Source organism: Oenanthe melanoleuca, chromosome 4A (genome assembly GCF_029582105.1).
Source record: "Oenanthe melanoleuca isolate GR-GAL-2019-014 chromosome 4A, OMel1.0, whole genome shotgun sequence".
NCBI classification, from domain to species: Eukaryota; Metazoa; Chordata; class Aves; order Passeriformes; family Muscicapidae; genus Oenanthe; species Oenanthe melanoleuca.
Genome location: NC_079338.1, coordinates 15,248,123 through 15,275,816, shown reverse-complemented (window position 1 = coordinate 15,275,816; position 27,694 = coordinate 15,248,123). Strand labels below are relative to the sequence as shown.

The 27,694-nt window shown below is 45.7% G+C and overlaps 1 protein-coding gene and 1 long non-coding RNA gene across 3 annotated transcripts in view; one reads left to right on the top strand and one right to left on the bottom strand.

Annotated features, from left to right (window-relative positions):
- Positions 1-1,455: 1,455 nt before the first annotated feature.
- SH3BGRL (SH3 domain binding glutamate rich protein like) overlaps positions 1,456-27,694 on the bottom strand; it is a 30,673-nt gene continuing 4,434 nt past the window's right edge. Inside the window, exons 2-4 of the mRNA XM_056491342.1 lie at positions 9,570-9,755; positions 6,403-6,483; positions 1,456-3,503 (exon numbers count right to left, since the gene is read on the bottom strand). Coding sequence (XP_056347317.1) covers positions 3,471-3,503; positions 6,403-6,483; positions 9,570-9,755 — 300 coding nt within the window. The 3' untranslated portion in view covers positions 1,456-3,470. The remainder of the gene's footprint in view (positions 3,504-6,402; positions 6,484-9,569; positions 9,756-27,694) is intronic.
- LOC130253065 (uncharacterized) lies at positions 7,109-9,553 on the top strand. 2 transcript variants are annotated; one of them, XR_008840506.1, is made up of 4 exons: positions 7,109-9,122; positions 9,178-9,204; positions 9,320-9,419; positions 9,480-9,553. It is a non-coding gene; the product is annotated as an uncharacterized LOC130253065 (long non-coding RNA). The 2 variants fall into 2 exon arrangements; XR_008840505.1 differs by having other exon boundaries at positions 9,320-9,547.

Here is a 27,694-nt window from a genome sequence, read left to right as displayed (position 1 = left end):
GCTGAGGCCACGTGGGAATTATGGTGCTGCTTTCCTTTTAGTAAGGATTTTGAAATACTGAGTGAATTAAAATGAAGAAAGGCCAATAAACCAACCTGTGAGAAGGAATGACTATAAGGAATTATAAGAATTGCATTTTGCTACATTGTGTATGTGTATCAACATTTATAAATATATATATGCAATAATGTACATAATTGCATATCCATTAATTCCTATATATTCATGTTACAAGAAATACAGGGCCAAGTCATACTTCATTAATACAATACACATATTTTGTACTAAATATATGTATTTTTCACTAAATATATGTATTTTGCATATTACTGTGCTTACCTGTAGTAATCCAGCAATTTCTGCTTTATCACCTCAACCTTTAAAATCTTCTTGCATTTTCAATACAGTCCAAAATATTTAATAATAAACTTCAAAACTGTCATAATGAACTTTTCAATCTAAAACATTCTACCATTCTACCAAGGTCACAGAATATGGGTAAATCCCAGAACACTTCTGCAGGAAATTCAGTAAAAGGCAAAGATTTGGGAATGATTTATTTGTGCTGTGGGATTAGAATCTGAGCAATCTGGTATAGGGAAAGTTGTCACACATTGCACAAGCACATGTGTAGCTTGGTTTTTAAAGATTTTGGGAAGCTATTTTCATTGAGCTTTACATTAATGAGTAACAACTGGGTTTTTAAGACTTTTAAATTAAAAAAAAAAAAAAAAAAAACAAAAAAACAAAGAAAGGAGCGATTTTTCTGAGTTGCACAAAGTTAGAAATGGCATTCAGGGCATCCTGTGCCTCACGGTGTTTGGCTGTGCTGATCTGGAAAAAGTACCAACCCCTCTTAGAAAGGTCAGGTTATTGGTTTCCTCTAGAATTGTGAATTGAAATTTGGAATTTGGGCAAAAATCCAGGTTGGAGGCAGAGGATGTGATTTCTGTAACTCCACAGATCTTCCAGGTGGTGCAAGACCCAGCAAACAGGGAAGGTTAAGTGAAATTTTAGTTTAAAATTTATCCTGCACTGCCCTGTGGCAACACAAATAGAAAATAGCACAGCTCCCTGCTGTGAGCAGCATAAAGCTAATTAATTACAGTTTGTACATGAGCAGGGGAGGGGTGGGTGAGCTCTGAGTGTCCCAGCCACTTCCAACCTGTCCCTCCCTGGGGAATGAGTGGGAAAGCAGCATAATGAGGGAAATAACCCAAACCTTGACACTCTATTTTGGGTAGGTGTATCCTAAATTAAATCACATTTAGTAATTAAATCCCATTAGCTGCAACAGGTGAGAGATCCAACCCAGCAGACTTCACCTGCAGCAGCAGATCCCTGATGTTCACCTTATATAAATCCTGAACTTTTAAAAAGCAGTATTTTCATCTGAAAAATTCACTTCTTTCAGCTTCAAACTTCAAACTGTGAACAAAACATGCAAACAAGTCATGGAGTGAGAAAGTGTTCTAAAACAACTTTATTGGAATGATACAGGAATGGTTAACATACAGGTTAAATCCTCAATGCCTGCTTTCTACATAGGAAAAAATAAACAAGAAAGAAATGAACAAATTCAGTTCTTGCACCCATGGAAACAGAAAACCAGCACAGAGGTAACAGATTCCTGGCACTCCTAAAGTCATGCAAGAGATCTGCATCAAAAAACTCAAGTTTTACACACACAACAAAGAGATTTTCAGTATTTTCAGTTTGTGTCGGTGCCTTGTTCCCCAGACAAAGGAATAATTCAGCCTGGCTCACCAGAGCTGCCTTAGGAATGCTGATACAGTTTGAATGCTCCCACATGGCAAGGGGGGACAGATGAGGGCAGTGACTTTGCTTTCTTAAACTTGGCAATTTTCTTGACCGTTGAGACAGGAATTGACCTCGTTTCAGAATGTTTTGGGTCGCTGAACTGACAGAATTTGGCAGCGACTTTTAATTACAGCGTCTCCAAAATAATGGCTGTAATTCACCAAACTTGCACAGGAAGCACACAAACTGGTGTGGGTACAGAGACTTGTGTGTCAAATCCCACTTTTCTCACCACACTTCACTTAGTATTCCACAGTTCCCCAAAACTTGAGCAGGAATTTAGTCACAGAGAAAGATTTGGCCAATATTAAGAAAGAAAAACAACCTCTTTCAAAAAGATTAAATTATAGTGAACAACAAAAATCCGATGCTGGATTTAAAACACAGCCAAACTTCCATCCCCAAAAGGTCTTAAATTTCACAGAATTGCAGTAATTCCTGACAAAAGCTGTTGATAAAAAAGCACAACTGTGTGTGTGTCAATCTTTAAGGTAAGGCAGCATCCATCCATCCATCCCTCTGTCTCATGATGCTTTTGTAAGCACAAACTTCCAACTCCTTCCCAGGCTCCCAAAGTGATAAATCAGGAATTCAAATATGGCCAGGAATTACAGGCTCCCTCATGAGCACTGGGAGAACACACAGGTTAATATTGCACGTGGTAAATTCACCCACATGAGACACTGAGAGATTTGCAATTCCTGTAATAGCTTTATGATATGGCAATAAGAATGGAAGTGAAGTTTTTAAACCTTGAAAAAAAGTCTTGCTTAATAACAGTAACTTTTGCTATTCAAACATTTATTTTTCATTTGAAAAAATACTATATGAACCTACTTGAACATGCAGTGAGATGTTTAATGCTCTAAGCAGTGTGAACTGGTATTTTTGTAGAGAAATACATTAAAGGCTTTCACCCTTACACAGGTAAGGAAAGGCCATTTCTGGCTGTTTTGGCTTGTTTGCAACATTGAATCTTGCCCCAGATGTGCCATCACTCGTGCTTAGGCAGCTGTGAGGGACCTGTGTCCATTGCCCTTCTTGTCTAAAGAGCCCACACAGATCACTTAAATGAGAAATACATGGGGTTTGTTGGGGGTTTTGTCACCTGTACAGCGTGTAACAATACAAACCTTAAATATCCATTCTACAGAAGACAAACACAACTTTCCAAAGTGACTACAATGGTTAAACTACACAGTACCACCTACAAATTCATCTGAAACCAGGAAAGACACTGAAAATTTACTGTGTAACTCAGTAATATTTTTGAGGCAACTCAGGCACTAAATTAGTATCTGACGAGGTTTTAGATGCTGTTTTCCATAGTTTAAATAGTTGGATCTGCATTTTTAGTACTAAAATAGTTTCTTTAAGTTTACACAAAATGGACAAACTGCCAGGACAGTTTAAACTAAATGTAACTCATTCATGTCTGATTGCTTCAGCTTCCATCAGAGCCCACTCCTGCTCCCTACCCTGAAATTCCCATTTCCATCCTGTGTTCAATTTGTGTTATGGACAGTGAATGCTGCAAGCACCAATCAAATGTTAGAAATCACATCTACATTTCTTGAAGCAGAGACAGTTGGACTATTTTATAAAAAGCTGTGGAAATTCCCTTTACAGACATTTAAGGCAGTTGAAATTCATGCTTGCTGCTTGGCCAGTGCTTCAGCTTCCTGAAACAGCAAAAGAGAATTACACATTAGTAGTTTCTCAATATGCTTCAGAAGGAACATTATAAAACAATAACCTGCATTTTTATCTTCTTTCAGCCTTTGTAAGGTGATCACAAATGGGAACAGAATGACAACAGAAGAAATGCTAAATAAATTTCCTTTTAGTTTCTCCAAGTGTACTTTTGACTGCAGATTAATTTAATTACCTGCTAGCAGCACCATGACCTACAAGAAGATGAATGAGAGATGAATTCCCAGTGCCCTCAGTGCAGCACCTCAGTGGGAACAGCCTGGTTTATTTGAAAGGACAAAGTTCAACATCTGCTAAGATATGTTGGAGCCATTTGATTTTGTGACTCTGTAGAAATACTCAGTATACCAGATCCAGTATCATTATTACCATGAACCAGCATTGCTAAACAAACAAAATACATGAGGAGAAAGGACTGAGGGGCATTTCCAAGAAATCTGTAGGATGTTTTTAGGAGACCCAGTGGGTGACCCCAGGCTGCAGGGCAGCAAGTCCCACACACATCTCCTGTGTCTTGGACGTGGTGGCTCGCTCTGGTTTTCCTGGCTAACTGCCCTCATCCTGCCTTTGAACTCGGGCCGTGGGAAGAGCCTGGCTTGGAGCTGCAGTGCTCCTGGCCTGTGCTCTGCTCTGCTGGCCTGCCATGGGTCAGAGAACAGGGCTGGGATGTCACCAGGGCTGGGATGTCACCAGAGCTGGGATGTCACTGTGCACCCACAGCCCTCGTGCGAGGACATCCCGGCCATCCACGGCACAAAAGGCAGGTGAGCAATGAAAGGAAGACCAGGAAGAGCTACAAAGCCTGGGAAAAAGCAGTGTGTTTGATATGCTCTAAAAGACAAGTGGTTCTTTGAATGGTAAGAAAAAGGAGAAGGCTCCCTTAACCAGCCCAGGGCACTGCAATGGTGACACCTCACTGTTTGTTTTTTTTATTTCAAGACAAAGTACCTCTCCTCAGAACAGGAAGTGGGAAGCTGGAGAGGATTCCTGGTATTCCTCTCATGCCCAGGAAGGCTGGTACAAGTAACCTGCTAACCTATTTTTCTTGGAGGTCAAACTCCATTTCCTTGGGCATAGGCCTGCAAGTTATCTGGGAGAGGCTCAGCTTTCCAGGCTGTCCCTCTTTCATACTCTTCCTTATTTCTCCTGCAAGGCCCCTCAATAAGCATCCTCTCAGTCCTTAAATCCTTAATAAATAAATAATTAAACATAGCTTTTAACTCACAAAATCCTCTCCCTTTAAATCCACCCTTATTGCTTGAAGTGAAGATATTTAAGATAAACTAAAGGCCAGCCTTTTCCAGAGTTTGTAGACCCAAAGGAGAAACCAAACCACCAGGACTCAGTTACTTGAATTTACCATGCTCACTTCTGAGCCAGCCCTGTTTAGCACTAATATCAAACCTTTGTGTTCAGAGTCAAGTAACTTCCCAAATCTCTCCCCATGGCATTGAATGGAGTTTCCTGCCAAGGCTGCTCTCAGCCTTCTGCCATTTTCTGCAGTTGCCATGTCATTCCCTACAGCATCATATCCAATCAAAAACATAAATTTCAGCACCTACAAATTTGTGTACCCTCCTCAGCTGCCCACAACTGACTTGACTGGACATCCTAATTGTGGGAGAGACTCCCTAAGCCAGCCCCAGAGCAGAATACAGGGGGTACAAGGTCACTTCTGCAAAGGTTATTTACTGTCATCAGCCAACACAACATGGACATTCAGCTGGGTACAGCTGTATTCTATTCCTCCTGTATAAAATTCACCTTTTCCTTAGGTGAGGACAGAATTGGAGCATCCCTTAGGACAGAAGCAGAGCTCCTGACAGCCATGCTGCTCCTTCCTGGGAAGCAGCAACGTTCCCAACATTCCTGATACAGGTGACCTGATTTGTTATGGCAGCAGCTGCTCTCTGGTACCACTGCACTTCCCCAGGGAAAGGCACGAGCTCTCCTGCATCCCACAGTCTCAGGATTGCTCCCTGGTTCCTTGGCTCCATCCTGCACACCCTGCTGAGCAGTGCAGTGCAGATGTTCCAAGGAACTTCACCAGGACTGTGGTGCTGTGTGCAGCTGGTCTGATGCCAGCAGCAGTAATGCTGGGCTGCAGATCCCAGGCTCTGCTCTCTGCAGCTCTGCACAAGGCAGTTTTTCCTCATCACACCATTCCCAGTGGAGCTACTGCTAGAAATCTGGCTCCCAAAACTGCTTCAGTCTGCCCCACAACCTGCAATGCTCACTGCTCATGGGTCACCATCCACCTTTAAAATTAGGTCTCTTAGTGATGTGCACAGCATGACCTTTGACTTGTACATGAGTGAAGCTGAAAGGGAGCGGCGTGTTTATCCACTGGAACAGGAAAGCTGGAAGTGACCTGGAGGATCCTGCTGCTGTCAAGTGAAATGCATAAAGCAGGCTTGTCTTATCCTATCAAAATCAAAAGGAGAATTCCAGCCCATTGCATCCGCAAAGCAGCAGCCCAGTTCATAATTGGCAAAGGAAAATAAGCTTTGGATAACAAGCCAGAGGAAAAAATTACTCTAAGCAAGACCATGTTATTTCAGAAACAGTGGCTCTAGGTTCAAGGGATTTTCTAGTAAAAAAATCTCATCAAAATTTCAAATTAATTAAATTTTTTTACTGAATTGAAAACATTCTTTGATTTTGGATAATTTTTTTTTCAACTAGGTTTCTTATGCATTCTTCAGTGCAAATATTAACTACTCTTTTGAAATCAAAGCCTGAGAGTCTCTGGAGACTGAGGATCTCCCAGGGAGATCAATGAGGCCATGACAGCACATGCAGCAGATCCTGTTGTGAGCAGAGCAGGAGGTGAAAGCCACAGGCTCAGGTGGGGAGGGTCTCACCTACCTTTGAGCCAGGAGGTGCAGTCAAGCCGAGGAACGCGTACACGGCGTTGTTCTCCCGTGCCTCGAAGAAAGCATTGTAGTCCTTCACCGTAGCAGGGGGGAAAGGGAATAAAAGATAGAGGAGTGAATTGTCAGAAATCATCTCAACTCAGTTTGGGGTGTCACCCAACCCACACCAAGCAAAGTCCTTCCTGTTGCCAAATGCAAAATCCAGCCCCAGCTCAGGTACGTGGCATTAGCACTAACAGAACACAAACTGGTCTGGCTGGAAAGGGACAAGCTGGGAATTCATTCTATGTCCCAGTGAGATGCTGCTGTGAGGTGCTCCAGCCTCTCCCAAAGGGACAGACTCCAGGGTAGGGTAGGTGTTGTCACTGGTCTGGTGTGGATGTTCCTCCTGCAGAAGCAGCTGATCAGAAACCCTGATGTTCCCAGATGTCATTATTGATTCCTGATAGGGGTGGCAATTCTGCAACTCTGGACTCCAGCTCTTAAATCTTTCAGAAATTCAAATGGAACTTGCACCTTTCCCATCACATTTCCCACTAAAGGATTAGTCTGTGCAGGTGAAGGCAACGGGGTGGCACTGTTCACTCACTGTGCACACAAATGCCCTAAACACACACAGCTAGGGTAATAAATAAATAAATAAATAAATAAATAAATAATAAATACCAGTTGCCAAATCCCAGCTAAAGGAACCCAGAAGTTTTGTGCAAGCTCACTGTTGTCCCAAGTTGCCACACAGTTCCCTCATTCCAACTTCTCAACTCAGTAGGGATCAAACCAATGACTTTCCTGCTCTCCATTTTTAACTGATGCACATTACCAGCCTCTTCCAGCTTTCCTGGGCAATGTCTGGATGCAGGAGTCCTGGCTGGGAAGCCCAAGGCAGGCAGCAGCTCAGTCTCAGGCTGGAGTCAGGGAGAGCTGTTCAGGACATGCTGCTCTGGATTCCTGACTGTCTGGGAGGCAAAAGCCTCAGGAGCAGCAGCTGAGGGGGGCAGCTCTGAGGAGAGGCTGCTGCAGCTAAGACAGAACAAAGAACAGGGAGCAGAAGATTCCACTGCCTGGACTTCAGGGATATCAAATTATTGCTGCATTTGCACATGCAGCATTGGAGTGCTGGTTTGATAAAAAGGTGTGTGATTATGGTAAATCCTCCCTGAAGCCCTTCTGTTGACAGGACTGGGGCTGCTTGATAACAAAGGGATTGTTTATCTTGCTGGTGCACAGTTCATGAGCCTGCTCTGCAGCATCTCCCAGGACAGGAATTCCAGGGCCTGAGGAGCAGGGCTCATGCCACCCCACACAGCATCTCCAGTTCCAGCCTCTCTGCTGTGCACAGGCCAGGAAGGCCAATTTGCTCTTTGCTCTGCTACTTGTGCTGCATCAGATGGAACAAATAGGGAACTTCATGCTTGAGAGGCATCAGATAAAGACAGAAAGAGGTTCAAATTCTGGGCACAGAATTAACTTTTACCTTCCTGAAAGCTGAACTGTAGCAACTCCAGTCCAGCAACAGAAACTGAATGAATTCCAACATGACATCAACTAAAATTCTGGGGATGAAATAAACCCATTGCAAGAACCTTGTAACCAGCCCTTCTCAGATAACTACTGATCCTCATATTTGTCACTCCAAACCAACTTTCTTCCCTGTCACAAACAATCAGTAAAATTTTGAGAGCCAAGTGGCACAACAGCTCACTGCAGATATTATTTCAAGTTCTGCTTCTATTACAAGCAAGGAAAATTCTTGGCACATTGAGAATAATTTCTTTCAGTAGGCACAGATTTGTCTCACAAAGGTCTAGAACTGGCAAGTCTTGACTTACAGACTGTGCAGGTCAGAACCAGACTTCAAAAGGATCAAGAGGAATGCACACTGTGAGCTCTGTTCAGAAGATACTAAGTTTTAAAAATAAAACTAACAGTTAATCTAATAATCATTCAAGCATGGCCTGCTGGGTACAAGTACTGCAGGGCAACTTACTTTTGATCAAGCCTTAAAATAATTACAGCAGGATTTGTGTTTGCAACATGAGTTTTAATCTGTCCAAGGCACTGGAGGAGTAAGTGAACCAGAGCAGCCTTCCTTGTGCAAGCAGCACACAGAGCTGATCCCAAGAAGGATCAGAAAACTGATTTATGATCAATTCGTATGATCTGGGATTCACACCTACTGGGAAACATCACAAGGGCAGAACAGATCTCAGAACTTGCTACAGAATGTAAAGTGTAAAAGGGACAGATTTCTGTGAGGTGTTAGTTCACAATCATGGGGAAAATGAGGATTAAAAAAACCTGGGAACTTTCAGAGCCATAAAATGGAAAAAACCTCACAGGAAAAGAAAACTATATATGTACTGCAAGGTAGGATCCAAATCAAGAGGTGTACATTTTAATCTCTGCTATGGTATGACTGGAGTATTCTATAATCAATTATTACTAAGAGCCAAAGATGGGGGAAATGTCTAACACCTCCTACAGCCTTCCCAGTTTGGGCAACTGCAGCTGAGCAAGCCCTGCCTTGCTGCTCACCACAGTGATGCACAGGTAGTGGCAGTGAGGAAGGGGAGTGGGATGAGCAGAGGGAGCTGCAGGTGAGGGGGATGAGCACAGAGGAGAGCTGGAGGTGAGGGGATGGGCAGGGGAGCTGGAGGTGAGGAGATGAGCACAGGGAGCTGGAGGTGAGGGGGATGAGCAGGGGAGCTGGAGGTGAGGGTGATGAGCACAGGGAGCTGGAGGTGAGAAGATGAGCAGGGGACTGGAGGTGAGGAGATGAGCAGGGGAGCTGGAGGTGAGGAGATGAGCACAGAGGAGAGCTGGAGGTAAGGGGAATGAGCACAGAGAGCTGGAGGTGAGGAGATGAACAGGGGAGCTGGAGGTGAGGAGATGAGCACAGGGAGCTGGAGGTGAGGAGATGAACAGGGGAGCTGGAGGTGAGGGGATGAGCAGGGGAGCTGGAGGTGAGGAGGGGAGCTGGAGGTGAGGGGATGAGCAGGGGAGCTGGAGGTGAGGAGATGAGCACAGAGGAGAGCTGGAGGTAAGGGGGATGAGCACAGGGAGCTGGAGGTGAGGAGATGAGCAGGGGAGCTGGAGGTGAGGGGATGAGCAGGGGAGCTGGAGGTGAGGAGATGAGCAGGGGACTGGAGCAGCCCTCACCCCGAGGTAGCGGCTGTCGTTGAAGAGCCGGGGCGGGAGGGGGTTCCCGCTCGCTGGCCGACTGTCCTCAGGGACGTTCTCTCGCATCCATTTCCGGTTCTCCTCGTTAGCTGCGATGTCCTTCTCCTCAAACTCTATTTTGTTGGCTTCCAAGAAGCCTAACACATCTTGCTGCTGCTTTTTGATCTGTCACAAAAGAGTAAGGGAGACAAGGCAAACAAAATCAGTGAAATAATTTTTGACTGGGTGTGCAAACCAGGTTGAAAACCAGAGTGGTAAAATTCTTAGAATGAAAAAGTATCTTCTGAAGAGTCAGAGGTGAGCCTTGACTTGGCTCCTACAAAACTGAACAGGCTGAAGCTTAAAGATGCTGTCCCTACACAAATGTGTGTAGGGTACATTAAAGGTGCCCACCCAAAAGCAGAGGAGTGAGCAGGGCCCTTGTGCTGGCCATATTTTACAGTTAACTCAGGGGAATGTTTTTTCAGGTGCAGTGGAGTTGCTGGAGGCACATTTGAGGTACAAACTGCTTCCTTGTGCCCTTGGAAGCACACACTGAACCCCCTGTTCCTTCTCAGGGTCGAGGTGTTTGTCCACCTTGGTGACAAAAGAGACATCACCAAGCATTTTTGGTTCACGCTTCTTTGCACAAAACCTCCTCCCCTGCTGTGTCCTGAGTGTCAGCAGGGCAGGTACAGTCCCTGGAGAGCTGTGACCCCACATCCCCATCCTAACTCATGTCAGGGAAGCTGAGGTCCCACACCTGATGCCACCCGTCCTCGTGCATTCACACAGCATCCAAGGGAAAAGCAGGATCTGTGTGGCAAGCACGGTGCTGGCTCTTAGCAGGGAAGGAGGTTTTTATTACTGTCATTATGGATTACTGACTTCTTAACACAGAGATGTTCTGCTTATGCTCTGCTCTCCCTCTGCGTGACTTCACCACAGAGGAGATTATAACCCTGCATATCCTAGCAAAGAATAAAAAAATGGAATTTAATGGGAAATCTGTTTTCTTCAAATCACCCCCTTCATTGCAAAGCCAGTCCAAGGCCCGGCTTCACCCTAATGAGCCGAGTGCCGCAGGAGCAGCGTTTCACACAGATGCTGCCGGTGCTAACTCAGGTCAGCCGCAGCTCCGGGAGCAGCCGCTCCATATACGGCCACAGGCAAACCCGGCGCTGCCGGGGTCAGCGACAGCCAGCCCGGAGCCAAATATGGAGCCGGGCCCCGGCTCACACAGCCCCGCAGCCACGGGCACCCAGCCGGGCCCCGGCTCACACAGCCCCGCAGCCACGGGCACCCAGCCGGGCCCCGGCTCACACAGCCCTGCAGCCACGGGCACCCAGCCGGGCCCCGGCTCACACAGCCCTGCAGCCATGGGCACCCAACCCGGCTCCGGCTCGCACAGCCCTGCAGCCATGGGCACCCAGACCCGCAGCCACGGGCACCCAACCCGGCCCCGGCTTACACAGCCCGGCCCTGGCTCACCCAGCCAGGCCCTGGTTCACCCAGCCAGGCCCTGGTTCACCCAGCCCTGCACCCCCGGGCACCCGGCACCGCCAGGAGCTCCAGAGCAGCAGGGAGCATGAGGAGAGCGCTGCCCTGAATGAAGGATGCGGGCTGGCGAACAGAGCCCGGCAAACCCAAAAGGGAATGTCCAAGCCCTCCTGGCTCGGTGTGGAGCTGCTCTATCCATGGCAGAGCTCGGGAGGGGCGCACCCAGCTCCGAGCAGCACAAAGGGACCGATCCTGCTCCCCCGGCAGAGGGACGTGCCCCAGCTCCAGCAGGGAAGCTGCCTGCTGAGAAGCCAATGTAATCCCTCCGACCACGTCAGCACAGGAGCCGCTGGGCTCGCTGTGAGAGCACCCTGAAACACACGGATATTGCTAATTTTCATCGTGGCTAAAAATAAATCAAACTGGAGGAGTTAATACCGCCGCGAGGAAATTATTAGTGTAGAGGCTGTATAAAAACATTCTCAGCAGCCTCAAAGCTCTGGGTAAGAGGTTTCCTTGCCTGCCTGCAGCAGGAGAAGCAGGAGAAGCTTTTCTCTGTTGTGAAGGGAACACTTCCTTCATGAACTGTTCTGCAGGGCTAAAATAAGGGAAAGGTCTTTGGAATTGTAAACTCTTCTGTCAGTATGACCTGGTAGTAAATGTAAATTTTTTTCCTTCAACCAGTTACATTTTTAATTAACTATTTCCTACAGTCTCTAAATTTCAGATCCATATAGTTTTTATTACTCTTATGTCCTCAACTTGTCCAAAATCCATTTCTTAGTGAGAACACACTTTGAGATGCCCCAGAATTAAGGAATTAGAGAAAACCAAGATTTACCCACTCTACCATTAACCTGTACACTCTTGCCACGTAAAACAAGAACTCAGAGTTGGACAGGAATTAACATTTTGATCCCCTGAGAAGTCACTTTATTTTTTTTTAATCATTTTGACTATTAGATTGTCCTAGCCACGCACGCATCCTCACACCCTCCCAGCATCCCACAGTGGGACAGTCTCTGGGTTGTTTTTTCAGCTCCAGGAGGTACAACCACATCCCAAACTAATGACTGTGGCTCCAAAGGGTAATCACAGCTCTCTCTGCTTGTTTTTGAAAAGCTGGCAAAGCTGGAAATGTATTTTTTTCTGCTATAAAAGGCACCATTGTAAAGCAAGCATGAAGTTTGGTCTCTATTGGTCTCAGGCTGTCTGTAGTCAAGGGAGGTAATTCTCTAGAGAACTCTACAGAAAAGCAAGGACGGTGTTGATGCATGAGCAATATTAGCCTGGAACCCTTGTTTTCTGATCAGATAAAAGTTGGAAGATTAAGCAGCAATGTTTTTTCCCGGCTCCTCAGAGCTCCTCCAGCCACAGCGATGAGCACTTAGACAAGAGCAGTGAATGCTCCAGAGAAACACGGCACCAACCTCTGGGCAGCAGGGACACCGAGCTGCCAGATCCTGTTATTTTATGGGATTTCATTTAGAAAACTTCCATTAATCTCAGGCAGTGGAATAGCGCTGGGAGGGAAGGGCCGAAAATAGAGCAAGAGACGTCTGCTGCTGCTTCAGGGTGTTTTGTCTTACTTGAAAGGGCACACGTTCTCCTCGGGCCAGAGCCTGGAGAGGGTTCCTGCTGCCCATGTTTGGGAAGGAGCGAGGAGCCTCTTCAGGATGCGCCTGTCAACACGCAGCACCCGCTTCCCAGCAAAGCCTGGGCAGGCATGGAGAGCGGCCAGCGCCTTCCCAGAGCCCACACCTCAGCCTACATAAACAACTGTCATGTCTGAGGCCATTCTGGCCCGTGAAGGGCAGCTCACTGCAGTTGGCAAACACGAAAATCCTTGTTTATTCCGAGTGCTCCTGACACGTTGTGCAGGGCCGAGAGCAGCGGTGGAGAGCTGGGAATGTGCCGGAGTCAGGGCAGGGGATGGGAGCCCAGCAGGGCCCTGAGGGTCAGGATCAGCACTGGTGGGACAGGAGGAGTTCTGGAGACACAAAAACACAAGAACAGAGTGTCTTGGGTAAACACAAGAACAGAGTGTCTTGGGTTGCAATGCAGGATGTGGCCAGAAATGTGAATTCTGTCACCATCTGCTGCAGCCAGGTGGGGCAGTGACCCTGATCTACTGGCACATATTATCTGCTAATGGGCCATCTTTAAACCAGCTGGGCAATCATCTTTATCTTTCCACAGCCCATCCTCCCTCCAGGAGATATCATCTGCTGCTGGCCCATTCAGTCCCAGGGCATGACTGATAAAATTCCATCATCCCACTGGGAGATGCTCCAGCCAGGGGAGCAGCCAAGCCTTTCCTACCTAGATAAAAACTGAGATTTTGGACAGGAAGGTACCTTCTTTCCACTGGATTCCAGAGGAAAGCCAGACCTTTCCACATCATCTCTGGACCTTCAGAGGAAAACTGCATCCTCTGGAGCTCCCCTAGCCCTGCCTGGGAACAAAGATGCCCTCAGAGCCTGTCCAGCTCACAGATGCCTTCACCCCAACCACAGAAACAGAAACACATCCTGGGTTCTCTGCCTCAACACACACTTGGGAGAAAAACAATTCCTAAGGTGAGTGGAGATATTTTACTTCTTGCTGGTGTTGCCAATACTGAAAGGAACATTTAATGAAATAAATCTATTTTCTCTTTGTTTTGGCTTTCAAGTTCCGGTCTCAAGACAGAAACAGTTTTATGGCAAGTTACCAGTGGTTAAGCAAAGTCTTACCACACACTATGATCTTCTGCTACAAAATCCACCAGATATTAAGATTCTCTTCCTTTCCAGTTCATGGAAACATTAAGCTCTCAACAGAGCATGGGCACAAATAACATTATAAAAATGAGTGCAGAATTGGGAACAAGTATTGCCCCTCACTTGAGTACACATCAGAAATTCAATTTACTATTCTTAGATCTAACTCCCATCAGTGATGTCAGTAACACAAGAGAAACCACATCAAAGCTGCCAAGAATGCAAACAGGTGATGTTTGCCAACAAATCAATCCATCAAAAATAAAATTTTAACCCCAAAGTGGGAATAATCTTTCCAGAAAATGCTGCAACATTTTAGATTTTTTTCAAAATCTTTACTCATGAAAAAAAAAAAAAAAACCTTTGAAAAAAAAAGAACTCTGCTAAAAGATAATAAGCAGAAGGGAGGCAGGGATGATGCTGCAGGACCTTGGTCCAGTGAGCAGGCAGCATTCCAGCCTCAGCTCAGCCAGGACTGTGCTGGCTGTTCAAGAGCCAACTTCTCCCAGCACCACCCCAGTGCAGGGAAACACTAATTTTAAACACTTTTTGGAACAGAACTTCACAGAAAGGTCTGCCTCATTTGGTGTACCCAGGCACACAGCACAGTCCAGTCCATACTGCTGGCCAAGAAAGGGTTTGGGTTGGTTTTTTTCAGTCTTGTTATTTTTTCAGTTTATAAATAAATCCCTTGTTGGACAATAGACATGTTTTGGAAATCTATTTATGGACCACTGGAACTCAAAATAAGTTTACAGTCTGAGTGCTGCTGTTTTGATCCAACAACAAACTTGCTGACTGTGGCTCTGCCATCCTGGCCCTTGGCACGGGGCTCCTCCACCACTTCTGTGGCTCCTGTGTCCCAACCTCCACACAGGGGAAAAACATAGATTTGATTAATTTCATTCCCAGTGATGGGATTAAATGGCTCATGCTTTATTTTGAGGATTTAAAAGAATTATGAAGAGATTCCTTATGATGTTCCCAGCCATTGTTAGAGCATCAGGACAAAAGGAACAGCCTCAAGTTGCACCAGGGAAGGTTTAGATTAGGAATTAGGAAAAAGCTTTTCATGGCAATGGTTATGAAACATAAGAAGAGGCTGCCCAGAGAAGTGGTGGATTCACCATTCCCTGGAAGTGTTCAATAATGTGTGGATGTGGCATTTGAGGACATGACTTAGTGATGAACATGGGGCTGGGGCTGGGTTGATGGTTGGACTCCATGATCTCAAAGGTCTTTTCAACCATAACAATTCCATGGTTCTATGATTCTCTCCAGCTCTTGGTGTGTCCTGAGCTGCCTCTCCCAACCTCACAGCTGGGATCCACCATCAGGACAACCAAGAACCAACACCTTAGAGCAGATCTTACACATTTGACCTTACACATTTCTCAGTCCAGTTTCAAGACACCACCACATTCAAAAGGGGATTTTTTTTTCCATTTCCAATTCCAGCTAAGCAAAAGCAACTACAGCTTTAAAGCAGTTGTATTTGTATGCCAATGATGGTTTTAAAGATGCTGCTTCATCCTTAGTGAGAGCAAATTTTTAAATCCCAGGAGCAGCTGCTTTGTGCAGGAAGGTGAATTCCAAACTCCAGGTGATGCTACTGGTTGTGGCCAGACTTGTAGCCATTAGTTCTCCAGAAGCTTCAGAGTCTTCTGAAGATGATGGATAAGCTGAAATGTAAGCACTGAATGAGAAAAGTGCAGTGCAAGAAATGTTCAGCAAACTCCACTGGCAGGCAGCAGCAGCAAAGTGGAAACCCCCAGGAAGTGATTTTCCTGGGAGGAATGGGCAGCATGAGGAATGCCAAGTGCTGCCAAGACAAATTGACTTGGCACAGGGTGTCCTGTGGACTGAGCTGTGGCCACACTGCCACAATCCACTGCCACTTTTTGGAATTAGAGTAAAAACTACTGGGGGTTTTGGTTTGGTTTTTATCTGTCTCACCTAATGCTCATCCTTGCAAATGAGCTGCAAAATGCTTAGAATTTCTCCACCCACTACAACCTAATTTGTAGGAGTTAAACAGCCCAGCAGCTCAGCCATGGATTTAAATGTCACAGATTCCTGATGGCCCCCTAAGCTCATTCCCCACCCCAGCACAGGCAGCAGGGCTCCCTTCTGAGCAGCCTCAGCCCTGGCCTCCATCACAGTTTTCCTTGTTTTTACTCTGATATTCCAGAAGCTGTTTTTTTTGTCTAGAGTGGTTTTGTTGGGGTTTTTTTGGTATGAATAATCCAATTTCCCCCCCCATATTAACTTAAAAATCCAATGTGCTGGTTGTGGTGGTGCCACAGTAAGTGTGGTCAGGGTGTGGGAAACCTGCAGGAAACTCCAGCAATGACCTGGCTTGATCAGAGCTTTGCCAGGTGTCTCCCAGCAATTCCTGTCTCACTCTTATTTCTCCCTGCCTGGTAGAATGTCTGCTTATTTTTAGATCTGGGTAATTATCATCACAGAACTCAGAGCACTTCTTTGTTCTGGTTATTTTAAGCAGAGCATTACACAAGTGGTGCCATCGTTGTCTCTCCCAATGGATTCTGGTCTGGAGGGAATGAGATTGAGGACAAACACAGCAAAATCACCATGAACTTACAGCACCTAAATCAGGACCTAAATCCAAACAGGAGACTGGAAAAGTTCACGCTGGACTTGTGCTGCTCCTTTTTTCATTTTCCAGAAATTCAGCAGTGTCCAGATGGAATCCATATGTACTGACTCCTCCCCTGCAGGGTTCCTTGAGAAAGCCCACGGCAATATCCACATGGATCCTGCACTGCATGCTGGTTTGATGTGGTTAGACCCCAACAGCTTAAAATTGGTTTATCTGGAAATGGTTTTGACCACCAGGCACCCACTTACCCTGGGCTGTGTCAGCATCACCAGCCCAAGACCTGGGGCAGGAGAGAACAGGATCCAGCTCCCACTGACAGCAACAACCACACTGTTGCTGTTCATGTGAGTTTGAAAGATACCTTTTAAAAGCAAGAAAGGGTGAAAGGATACAAAGGGACCACCATTCAAGAGCAAGGCTGGGGGAAAATCCGGGCTACCAAAAGGGTTTTGCAATTTAACCTGGAGGTTACATCATGTCTGGCAGCACATATGGGCTGTCTGCAGCAGGGCTTTAGCCTGGCATAAGGTACCACCCCACAGACCAGATTTTGGAACACAGGCCAAAACTATAACTGGAACAAAGGACAAAGTCTGCATTTCCCAAAACAAGACCACAACTTGCTCCAGAAACCATAGAAAGTTACATAAATGAAAAAGCTGATTCATGAGAACAAAAATAAAAGCTTCTCTCATGGATTATAATGCCATTGTAACTGCATTCATTCAATAACCCAAAGCCTAAAAACTTGTTAAATCCCACACCAACAAAACCAAGTCCAAAGATCTTTGTGCACACAAGTTTTTCCCTACCAGAAGAACCAAACAGGAAAGTTAACGTCACCTCCATGTACTAAAGTCCTGGGGAACCAGGATTCTCAAGGGAGCCAAGGGTGCTTAGAGACCCAACTCCCACTCACCTTTATTTACTCTGACACAGGCTGCAAAGAGAATAAAATCCCGCGGGGTTTGGCATTGAGTTCCCTTGGGCTGCTTTGGGAAGTTCAGCCAGCAACACCAGCCTGGCCCCTCTGGTTGGCACAGCCCAGCACAGCTGAGCAGGTTCCCAAGTGCCAACTTGCAACTGGAGTTCAAGGAATTAAGAAAAAATAAGAAACCTTTTCTCTCTTGCTGCAGCAAGGAGGGTTTGAGTTCAGTGTTCCAGCAGAGTTTTTCAGTGTCACTAATTTGGTGTCAGACATGCAGTACAGCCAATTCTACCACACCCCGAGTACAGTCAAATTCTAACAAGATACTAAGAGGCCACAAATAGGTCAGAACTGTCCTGCTGCAACATCCAGTGTCTGTTTAGCTACTTTCCTCCTGCAGTGGCCAAAAGCAGATTCCTTTACCCATTAGTCAAGTAGGAGGACAAGTAACATTTCCTTATTTATATCTCCCTGGCTTCTGGCACACAGCAGCAGCAGCACTGCCTAACAAAGCCCTGATGACTTTTTAATGTGTTTTAGGTTTACTTTCCATGAAGGCACCTTAAGGATCAACATTATTATCACAGCTTAAGGCAAATTCTGCTCTTAACAAATGATACCCAAGCACTGGGGAAGTGTGTGGGGGTGAATCCATTCATCCTTTAGCACCTGCCAAGGACTATTGTGGTGTTACCAGGATTCCAACAGAGAACATCTTATCAACACCTGAAGCCCATGTTTAAATAAGTACCATTTAATAAACTTCACTTTTTTTTCCAGTACGTGAAAATGGTTCTGTCAGTTGAAACCCCACCTCTTTTCCTACTGAAACACCAAATGCAGAATTAAATCCTTCTCTTCTTTTGGCTGCAAGGAGAAGATGGTGGGGCACTGAAAGGGCTCCCCAGGGAATGGTCACAGCCCCAGGGCTGCCAGAGCTCCAGGAGTGTTTGGACAGCACTTCCAGGGATGCACAGGGAGGGATTGCTGGGGTGTCTGGGCAGGCCAGGAGCTGGACTCAATCCTTGGGGGTCCCTTCCAACTCAGGATACTCCATGTTTCCATGAAAAGAAGGGTGACAGTGCATTCTCCTTCAACTCTCCTCCTTCCTGGCTGCTCCCCAACACACTTTCAGATGCTCATTCAGCCTTTCCTGGCCTGTCCAGGCTCCTGACTGTACTAGCAGCATCCAGTTGTTTTGCCCAAGAGCCCAGCTCAGTCTCAAGCCTACCAGAGATGCACAAACTCTTGGGAGTGTTCTGGGAGGCTGTGCAGATCAGATTCACCCTCCTTTAGTCAAGATAGCCATGTCCTCACCACAGCCAGAAATGACACATCCCTCTATTCTCTGCTTATATGCTTCTGTTCATTCTGAAAAAAGCTCACAGAGGGTCACTCCTGCCAAGTCAAAGTCATTCACAAGTCAGAATATGCCAAAGCTCTTCCCCATAGCAATCATGGCCTGCTCAAAGACTGCCTTCCCCAAACAGACTCTGACTGTTTCTCTGGGATTTTTCCTTCCTTTTCTCCTTTTTTTTAAAGTTCTGTGAAGTCACAGCAATGCCCAATGGGATTATTTGCCTGGATTTCAAAACCAAACAAACCCCACAGAGCCAAAACTTCCATTTGCATGGATTTTAATGCAAGATTTTAACAATTAAAATTTCATTCCATCATCAGCCAAAAAACAGAGATGTTTGCTCATGGGATGGCAGTGAGCCTTTTTACACTGTACTTCCATGCACACAGAACACAAGATGCTATCAGTTGGGCAAGGGAGAAGTTAAAACCTAAAGTCCCAGGAAGTTCTGGCAGCACTAGAGCTGGTGCTAGCAGAGGCATCAAATCTCCCTGCCTACTTTTTGTACACAACCTAAGAGCCTGAACACAGTAAAAAAGGGAATGCAACCGAAGCTTCCAACTACTCAACACTGGGAGGAGTCCCAGATCTGCAGAAGTGTCAGACTGACACTTGTCCCCTCACACAGGGAAGGTTTGATTGGAGACATGGAGGGTGCCTGACTCCACTCTGCTCATGCTGGGCTCCAGGGACAGCAGCTGGAGTCTCCCCTCCCTTCATGTGATCTCTGCAAACAACCCCAGCAGGAGCTGTGTTTGATTAGGGATGAACTTTGCACGGGAAGCAGCCTGAGTGTCAGGGAAGCCTCTGGGCAGTGCCTGGCAGCAGCTCCAAACTCCTGTGGCCTGAGCCCTCCAACAGCCAGAGCCTGCCCATCCTCATGCAGGGGCTGTGCACAGGCTGCTCTCAAACCTCACCTCACCCAGCCAGGTCTGGGATTATCCAGGAGAGATGCTCAGGGAAGCACAGCTCTTACCTGGACTGCAGACACTCAACCTGTAGAAATCAGGGCTATGGAAAGAGGCCTCAACCAACTCCAAAGGCCTGAGCATGGATTCACCACTTCTTAGAATCACAGACTCACAGAATATCCTGAGGTGGAAGAGACCTTCAGGGATCACTGAGTCCAGCTGCTGGCCCTGCACAGGAACCCAAACACTCCCATGCTGTGCCTGAGAGTGCTGTCCAGGCAGTCCTGGAGCTCTGGGTCCATTCCCTGGGGTGCTGTTCTAGAGCCTGACCACCCTCTGGATGGGGAATCTTTTTATAACATCCAGTCTGAACCCTCCCTGCCACAGCTCCAGCCATTCCCTGGGGTGCTGTCCTTGGTCAGAGGGCAGAGGTCAGTGCCAGGCTATGCCTTGGCTGGGTTCCATGGAGCTCTGAGCCAGGAATCTCCTCCAGTCACACAGCAGTGCTGCTCTGGGGCCCAGCCCAGCTCCCAGCTGATGTGGGGATTCTTGTGCTATCACAAGCAAAGGGAAGAAATGAGCCAGGGCAGGCAGGACTCCTGTCCCAGCAGCAATAAGGACTGAAAGCAGGGATCAAACCATGGCCTCAGGCCATTCCTGCCACAGGCTTCTGCTTCACTCAGCAGCAGGAAGCACTTGCAAATATTCACATATCAGGATGATTGTTTTAAACTTTTTTAAATGACTACTGAAGTTATCCAGAATAAACACACTTTGCAAAATCAAGCTTCCAGACCTAGGCTTCCTCTTACTTTCCTTTAGGTGAGGATGTAAAGACCATTGATATATGGCAAGCCATAGCTTTAACCACCATTGACACCACAGCACTCAGAATTGTCATCATCCAAAGGAAAACACCACCATTACAATACTAAATAAATTGACCCTTGGCAATTTTCTAAGTCAGTCTTGTGGCATTTGACTTTTATAAGCCTGAAAACTGCCTGTCTGGTCCAAAACCAACAGAGAGAGAGCTTCCTACTGCAGAATACAGGCTCCATTATCTCAGCTATGTACTGACAAAGCAAAAGCAGCAGCAGAATATGAACTCTTCATTTATTACACACAGTTGTTTTCTGCAGCAGACGTGGAGCTTGGCAGGCTGAGTTTCCCTGGAAGTCTCCATGTGCCTTGTCACAGCATCCAAACTCAGGGCTGGGTTAATAAAAACAAACAAATGCACTCCTCCCAAAGCCCAGTACCAAACCAGCAACTCCTGAACAGCACAGGGCTGAGTGGCAGGGGCTGGGAGCATTTCCACCCATCAGCCGGATGTTCTGTGTGTTCCTGGGGTCTCCACAGCCTCAGCATCTCACTGGACTCTTACCCAAGTCACAAAACAGGAAAGGGGAACTTTTGCTGTGTGGAAGAAAAAACAGAAAGTCCTTAAGTCCCAGCTACATCTGTCACAGGCTCCTTGAACAATTTTCACCTCTCAGAGCTCCCTTTCCTGAGCTGTTAGTCATCAGGAATAATTATTTTTTAAAATCACTGCTTTGAGGGAGCATTTCTGGCTGATTCTACAAACAGTATCAATACACCACAGCCCAGCCTCACAGACAGGCTTTGCACATGGACTGTAAAGCAATTTACCACAGAAAATTCACCTCCAACAAGATAATGTCTCAGTATCACAAGATACATCTCTGACACATGATATGTTTCTAAACACTCATTTACCTTGTGGCTGAGAAAAGTAGGGAAAGGCCCTGAAGGTGCTGCTGGTCACCCTACTGCTTGCTCTGGAAGCTTTAGAAAGTCCTGATAGTCTGGACCTCCCCCCTGTTGTCAGGTTCTAAATCTGTTTTCTCAGCCAGCCTCCTTCTGAAAGCCAGAAGAATCATTTCTCCTTTATCTTCAGCCTCACAGGGATCTCAGGATGGGTCTGTGAAATGCTGTCAGCAACTTCACCTGTAAGAACTGACACAAACAGCCAGATCCCACCTCAGTGCCCCTGACTTCACCCTCCACACCAGCCCAGCACTCCAGTATTTCCAGGGAAGCAGCCTGAGATAACAACACACACGGGGCTGCACTTTGGGGGGTTTATTGAAACAGCTGCTCCTGCAATTATTTTTCAGTAGTTGTGGATTTCTGCTGGTGATGAGGAGCCCTGCACAGCAGAGGGAAAACAGGTTTGGTTGTGCTTGTGTGACGAGCTGAACTCAGTTTAGGAAAGGAGTTAAAAGCACAGACAGCTCTGCACGAAGCCCCTGTGGTTTGCAATAAAAGCAAAGTTTATTTCCTGTATGGTTTAGCGCACAGAGGCGAAATTAACCGACAGGAGTAAAAGTTTACAGCATTAATTGCTGTTTCACTGCCTTTATATTGCCAGGCATTCATTCTTTAAATAAAAGACTACTTTAAGAAGAAATACAACATGGCCTCAGGGATCCAGGTGCTTCTGATGTGTATTAATATTTATCTTTGAAGAATTCATACACCACAGATCTTAGTTAACAAAGAGCCTTTTTGCTGACTGCTGTTCTAAAACTAAACCAAGCAATTTTTTGAAGAGAAGAAAGTTTTTTTCTTCAACTAAAATACCTAAATATCATAACACAAAGGAATAAGAAAAACTATGGATTAAATAAAAATTTTCCTCCTCTTTACAAGAAGAGCCAGGCTTTCTTGAGACAGAACAGCATCCCAAAAGCTTCTTGGAGAGGAAAGATTCAGCAGAGCACAGCCTGTATGGGCAGCAGTTTTCTGACCCAGTAATTAATGTTACCCTGGGTAACACTGCAAGTGTGAATCATCCTGAAGGCCCCAGATCCCTCTTTATGTTACTTGGACAAAATAATGTCCAAAAACTGTGTCTCTAAGTGGGAGAGAGAAATGGCTCTCACACGAGCTGGCCACACTGCAGTTTCTAACACTTTGGGCAGCTGAAACAACACAGGAGTTGGCTGAGCTCTGCCACAGGCAGGAAGGCCAGTGCCTGGAGCTTGCTCTCAGGACTGCTCAGGAGACATCCTGAAGTGATCTTGGAGGAATTAACAAAAGGAGCATTTTCCAACACAGGGAGGTTGTTCCCATCACCAAGCTGCTCTCACCCACTGCACCCCTGCAGCCCACAGGGAAGTGCCACCTTCACCCCAGAGCAGGAGCACTAATCTCGATGCTGCCAATGCCTTGGAACCACAACCTGGAGTCACTTTGCAACTCCCCACTGTCTTTTTAAAATTGTATAGATCCCTCTTGTCATCATGGCATCTGCTTTTTTTTTTTTTTCTCTAAACCACAAGCTTCCTTCTGCCTCAGTGCAAGCCAGCATCTGCTTACCCCAATCAGAAACTAAGATAAATACACACTGCATTTTATTTTTTCAAAGTTTAAATCCCCAGCTGTTTATTTGCTACAGGATGGAGTTCTCCAAGCCTGGGCAAGCAGCCAAAATGGCTTCATTCCCCTGCTGTTCCTCAGTCTCAGCCTAATGCTGATGGCTGGCAGTGGGAGGTGATGGCTCTCCCAACCTTCCAAGCTGCCAGCCTGGGTCCCAAATCATTCCATGGAAGACAGAGCTGTCTGTCCAGCTGCTTCTCACTTCATCCAGGTGTCAATTCCTGAGGGGAACATTTTCCAAGTTTGTGTTATGGATGTACTTTGATCTTTCCACAGCATGCACAACAAACCCCAGAATTCTGCAGGTAAAGGGAGGCTCTCACAGGGACCTCCTAGTACATTTTAATGTGATGGAAGGGAACAGAAATTTGGAAGAAGATTGCTCAGGCACAAAGGTTCCATGGACTGAGCTACCAGAAGCAAGGGACTTGTTTATCTGCATTACAGGGTGGAATTTCCAGTTCTTAATCAGGATTACCGGGGCACTAACAAGGAAATTTGCAAACCTGCTCCTTTATATTCCTATTCACATATATTGTTTTTCCTGTTTAGGGGGAAAAAATAAAAAAAAAAAAAAACCACACCAAGGATCTACTTCACTTGAACTTCATTTCTATCCATATCCGGTGAAAATGTTTTGGGATATATTTTAATTCATTTACAGAGTTATTCTGCTCTGCCAGTTGTTCTGCAGCTGCTGCTCTGGCCAAATACATTTGCAACATGTGCACAGGAATGTCTTGGATAAGCAGCATTAAGTGTTTCCTAAGGAATAAAATCTTGTCCTGCTGCAGCCCATGGCAGAATTCCCAGTGATATAAGCACAGCCAGAGGTTGATCCCATGAGGTGAATACAGATGTGCTGTTTAAACCTGCCTGGCAATGAGTACTCCCATAAAAACATGGGTTTATGTGAAAACTAGGATTATTTTTCCCAGAGGCTTTGTGTTTGCTGTTTCTATCAGGCATTTCCAGTTGACTTTGATCTGTGCCTAAGGCAGGAGAGGTGTCTGATCACCTACCCTAAACATGGGCTAAACATGCAGTGTGTGTCATCATCTGCTCACTGATGCTGGTCTTGGAATCACCAAATGCTTGTTTTGTATGTAAGAAATGCTGAGACACCAACCCAGCATATCCCAAACACACACACATATTATTTTCCACCAAACATTTTCCTGGACAACATGGACTTAATTTTTTTTTAATGCAAACTGTTAACATAATTTTGGGAGCAGAGCCAAGAAGAGAAGAAAGCTTTACTGGGTTGGGTCCAGCACTTGTCTAGCCCAGTCTCCTGTCTCCACTGGTCACAGATCCCAGGAAGATCACGCCAACAGACTGAGCACAAAGAGCTACACCACATCCAGCTTTCTTCCCAGGCTGCAGTAATTCACAGTTTTGAGTCAGAGGTGTAGCAGTAATGTTTAATAGCCCTTAATAGACTTTTCCCCTTAATTTGTCTCACTGCTTCACTTTCTGCTGTACACCACATCCTCTGGCAGGGAGTTCCTCCCTGAAATGTGTGTTGTCAAACAAAGCATTTCATTTCTCTGAACCTGCCACCTGCCACTTTCACTTGCTCTCCCCTGTCATTCCATTTAGGAAAAGTTATTATAATATTCCCTTCCAGTTTGTTCTCCCAAGCCTGATGTGATGTTATCACATTTCAGACTTTTTCAGCTCTTTCTCTCTCAACTGCAGAAATCCACAGAATCGTGGAATGATTTGGCTTGGCAGGAACCTTGCAGACCATGCAGTCCCACCCCCTGCCATGGGCAGATTACCTTCCACTACCCCAGGTAGCTCCAAACCCCATCCAGCCTGGCCTTGGAGACTTCCAGAGATGGAGCAGCCACAGCTTCCACCTTATCCACAAATTCTGCCTTATTTGGTTGTTCCTCCTACAGTGATCACCTCACCCTACTTTCTTCCCTTTTCTCACTTCCTTATATCATTTGAAGACAACAAATCCAGTCTACTAAAGACAGACTCATCACACATTTATACAGTGGGCTGTTTTTCTTTTGCCCTTTCCCATCCTAAACATCCCTAACATTCTGTTTGCTTTTCACAGCCATGAATGTGATATTTTTGTAGAATTACTTAGTATGGCTCCAAGACCTCTCTGCTAAACAGTATTTTAGCAGAGTTTAAACCTTGTTCTTGCACAGGACCATTGTTTCTTCCCAGTTTTCCAGCTGGGACAGCAACAGCAGGTTGTTCTTGCATTGTTTGCTCAGAGCCCAGCAGAAATCTCTGTGGGAATCTCCTGGCCATTGCTGCAGACTGTAAAAGCTGCCTGTGTATTTCCAAATCCTGTCTGTTATCTGCTTTCCGTACCTGATGTGCAATCAATTACATAAGCCAAAAAGAAAACAAATAATCCTTTTCTCTGATCCCACAACAGCTTATTCTCTTTCTGGAAAAAAAAAATTTGTAATCTGGCTAACCCTTGTCCAAAACTTTCCAGAGAGCAGGGATTCAATATTATGGATCATCCTCCCTCCTATGCTCCAGGTAGCTCAGGTGTGAGTGTTCTGACACCGCACTGACTCTGTCCCTGCATTCACTGGGACAGAGCCCAGAGAAGAACAAAATCCATTTGTGCAGCACTGGAAGATGGTTCACAGCTCCTGATTCCCCGAGATCCTTTTCACAGCTGCCTTTGGCTCCTCTATTCACTGCAACACTCCAGCAATCAAACAACAGGTAGTTAAAATTTTACACTCGAGCGCCTTTAGAATTTCTAGAGAGGCTGATTCATGCACAGAAATAGCCTCAGAAAAACTGAGGCTCAGATCATTAATTAAAGAAATAAATCACCACATCCACGTCTCACAGGGGAGAACAAGGCCAGGAAGGAGCTGGAAGTCAGGATGTGAAAACAACTTCAGCTGTATCCTGAGAGCACAAACCTCAGTCAGGCCAGTTGGATGCTGACCCTTCACATTTTTTTCTGGTGCTTTAAAGCTCAGTCTCACTGCTCAGTCCCTGCTGCCTTTCCAGTGTTAGGAAATGGCCTTAACATTGACCTGGAGGTGCTGTCCCAGGAAGGACGTGCTCCTGGATGGAGGCTTTTTTTTTCTGGGACAAACAACAGCAGATAAGCATTACAATTAAAGCTCTTTCAGGCTCCATTAAATATCTAACCAACAAAAGCATTTACATTTAATCATCAACCGAAAGTCTCCCCTGTGTACAGCTGGGATAAAACAAATGGCATTAACACCAAATTTTCATGTTTGAGCAGAAACATTCCTGAATAACAGAATATTAATATAAGATGTGGATTTGGTTCCAGATTTCCAGCTCTCCAGTCAGTGCCAGAAACTGAGATTGTTGCTTCCAAGGCTCGGCACAAGGAACAGGCAGAGCTCACCTCCCTTTGACTATGGCAATGATGCATCCATAGCTCTTCTTTTTGTCATAGAGGGGAATATTTCAATTCTGTTTTGATCTTGAACAGCTGGATTCTGTCAGTGTTGGTGTACTTCCCTTTGTCTCTTCTCTCCCCAATTCCTCCTTTCCTGGAAGGAGTGTGAATAACCTTGCAGAGATTCAAGCCTTGGCACCCTCTGCTCGTTAACGCAGATGCCAATTCACTGACTTCTATAGGAATTTAGTGAGTGTAACTTTAACGCCCCAGGATAAGCAAAGTTCCGTGCTCAACTCTATAAACATTTCTTTAAAACCCACAAGTGCTTAGCCCTGACGTGGATCCTGTGGATCCTGTCTTAGAGCGTGCTGTAGTTCAGGGTTCAAGGGAAAGCCAGCACAAGCTGACAGAATCCAGCCTCTCCCCAAAATCTGCCTCTTCTCCCCAAGCACAGACATAATCCTGATACACCACCTCAGAATAAACACTGTCCTACATGCATATACAACCTAGAAAAATTCTCAGCAAAATGCCTTTCCTAGCTTTAACTATGAGTAGGATTTTCCATCTTTCTCCTGCTGTCAGAAACTAGTTTTAGTTAAGCACAGTAGAATGTTTTTTATTTTGATAGATTAAAACTATTGCAACAACTGCAGCCAACTTAATCTCTGGCTCCATTAAAAATCTGAATGCAATATTTTAAGAAAAATATTTGACTTATCTTGAGTTTGGAAGAATGACTTTACAAAAAACAACCCAGGAGGCAGATGGAACACATCCGAGCTTGAGTCACATTACGGATTTTTTCTTTCATCCCAAAAGCTCTAACTCAGAACAACTCCTACCAATTTATTGAGAGAAACTGTGTTTGGTGAGCACTGGGTATCAAAAAAAGTCCTTCACATGTATTATGTTTCCACAAGAAAGGTGTTTAAAAATCAGTACCTAGATTAACAAGTCAGTTTTCACCCACAAACTGCATGAGCTGAGTATCACAAAAACACACATACACTGAGAGATGGTTTTTTAACTACAGATGCAGCTTATTTTTCCATGATACATGCACTTACCTAAACTTGCACCACAGTACAAGACTACTTACCAAAGACTTGTATCAGTGTGTTCTTCCCACAGAAACTGCCCAAGGAAGTTCAGAGCTGCTCCAGCCTGTCTGCTGCCGCTGCTCGGGGCTTCCGCAGCGACAAACGTGACCACAGACATCCGGGCTGGGACAGCACTGGGAACCCCGAACGTGGC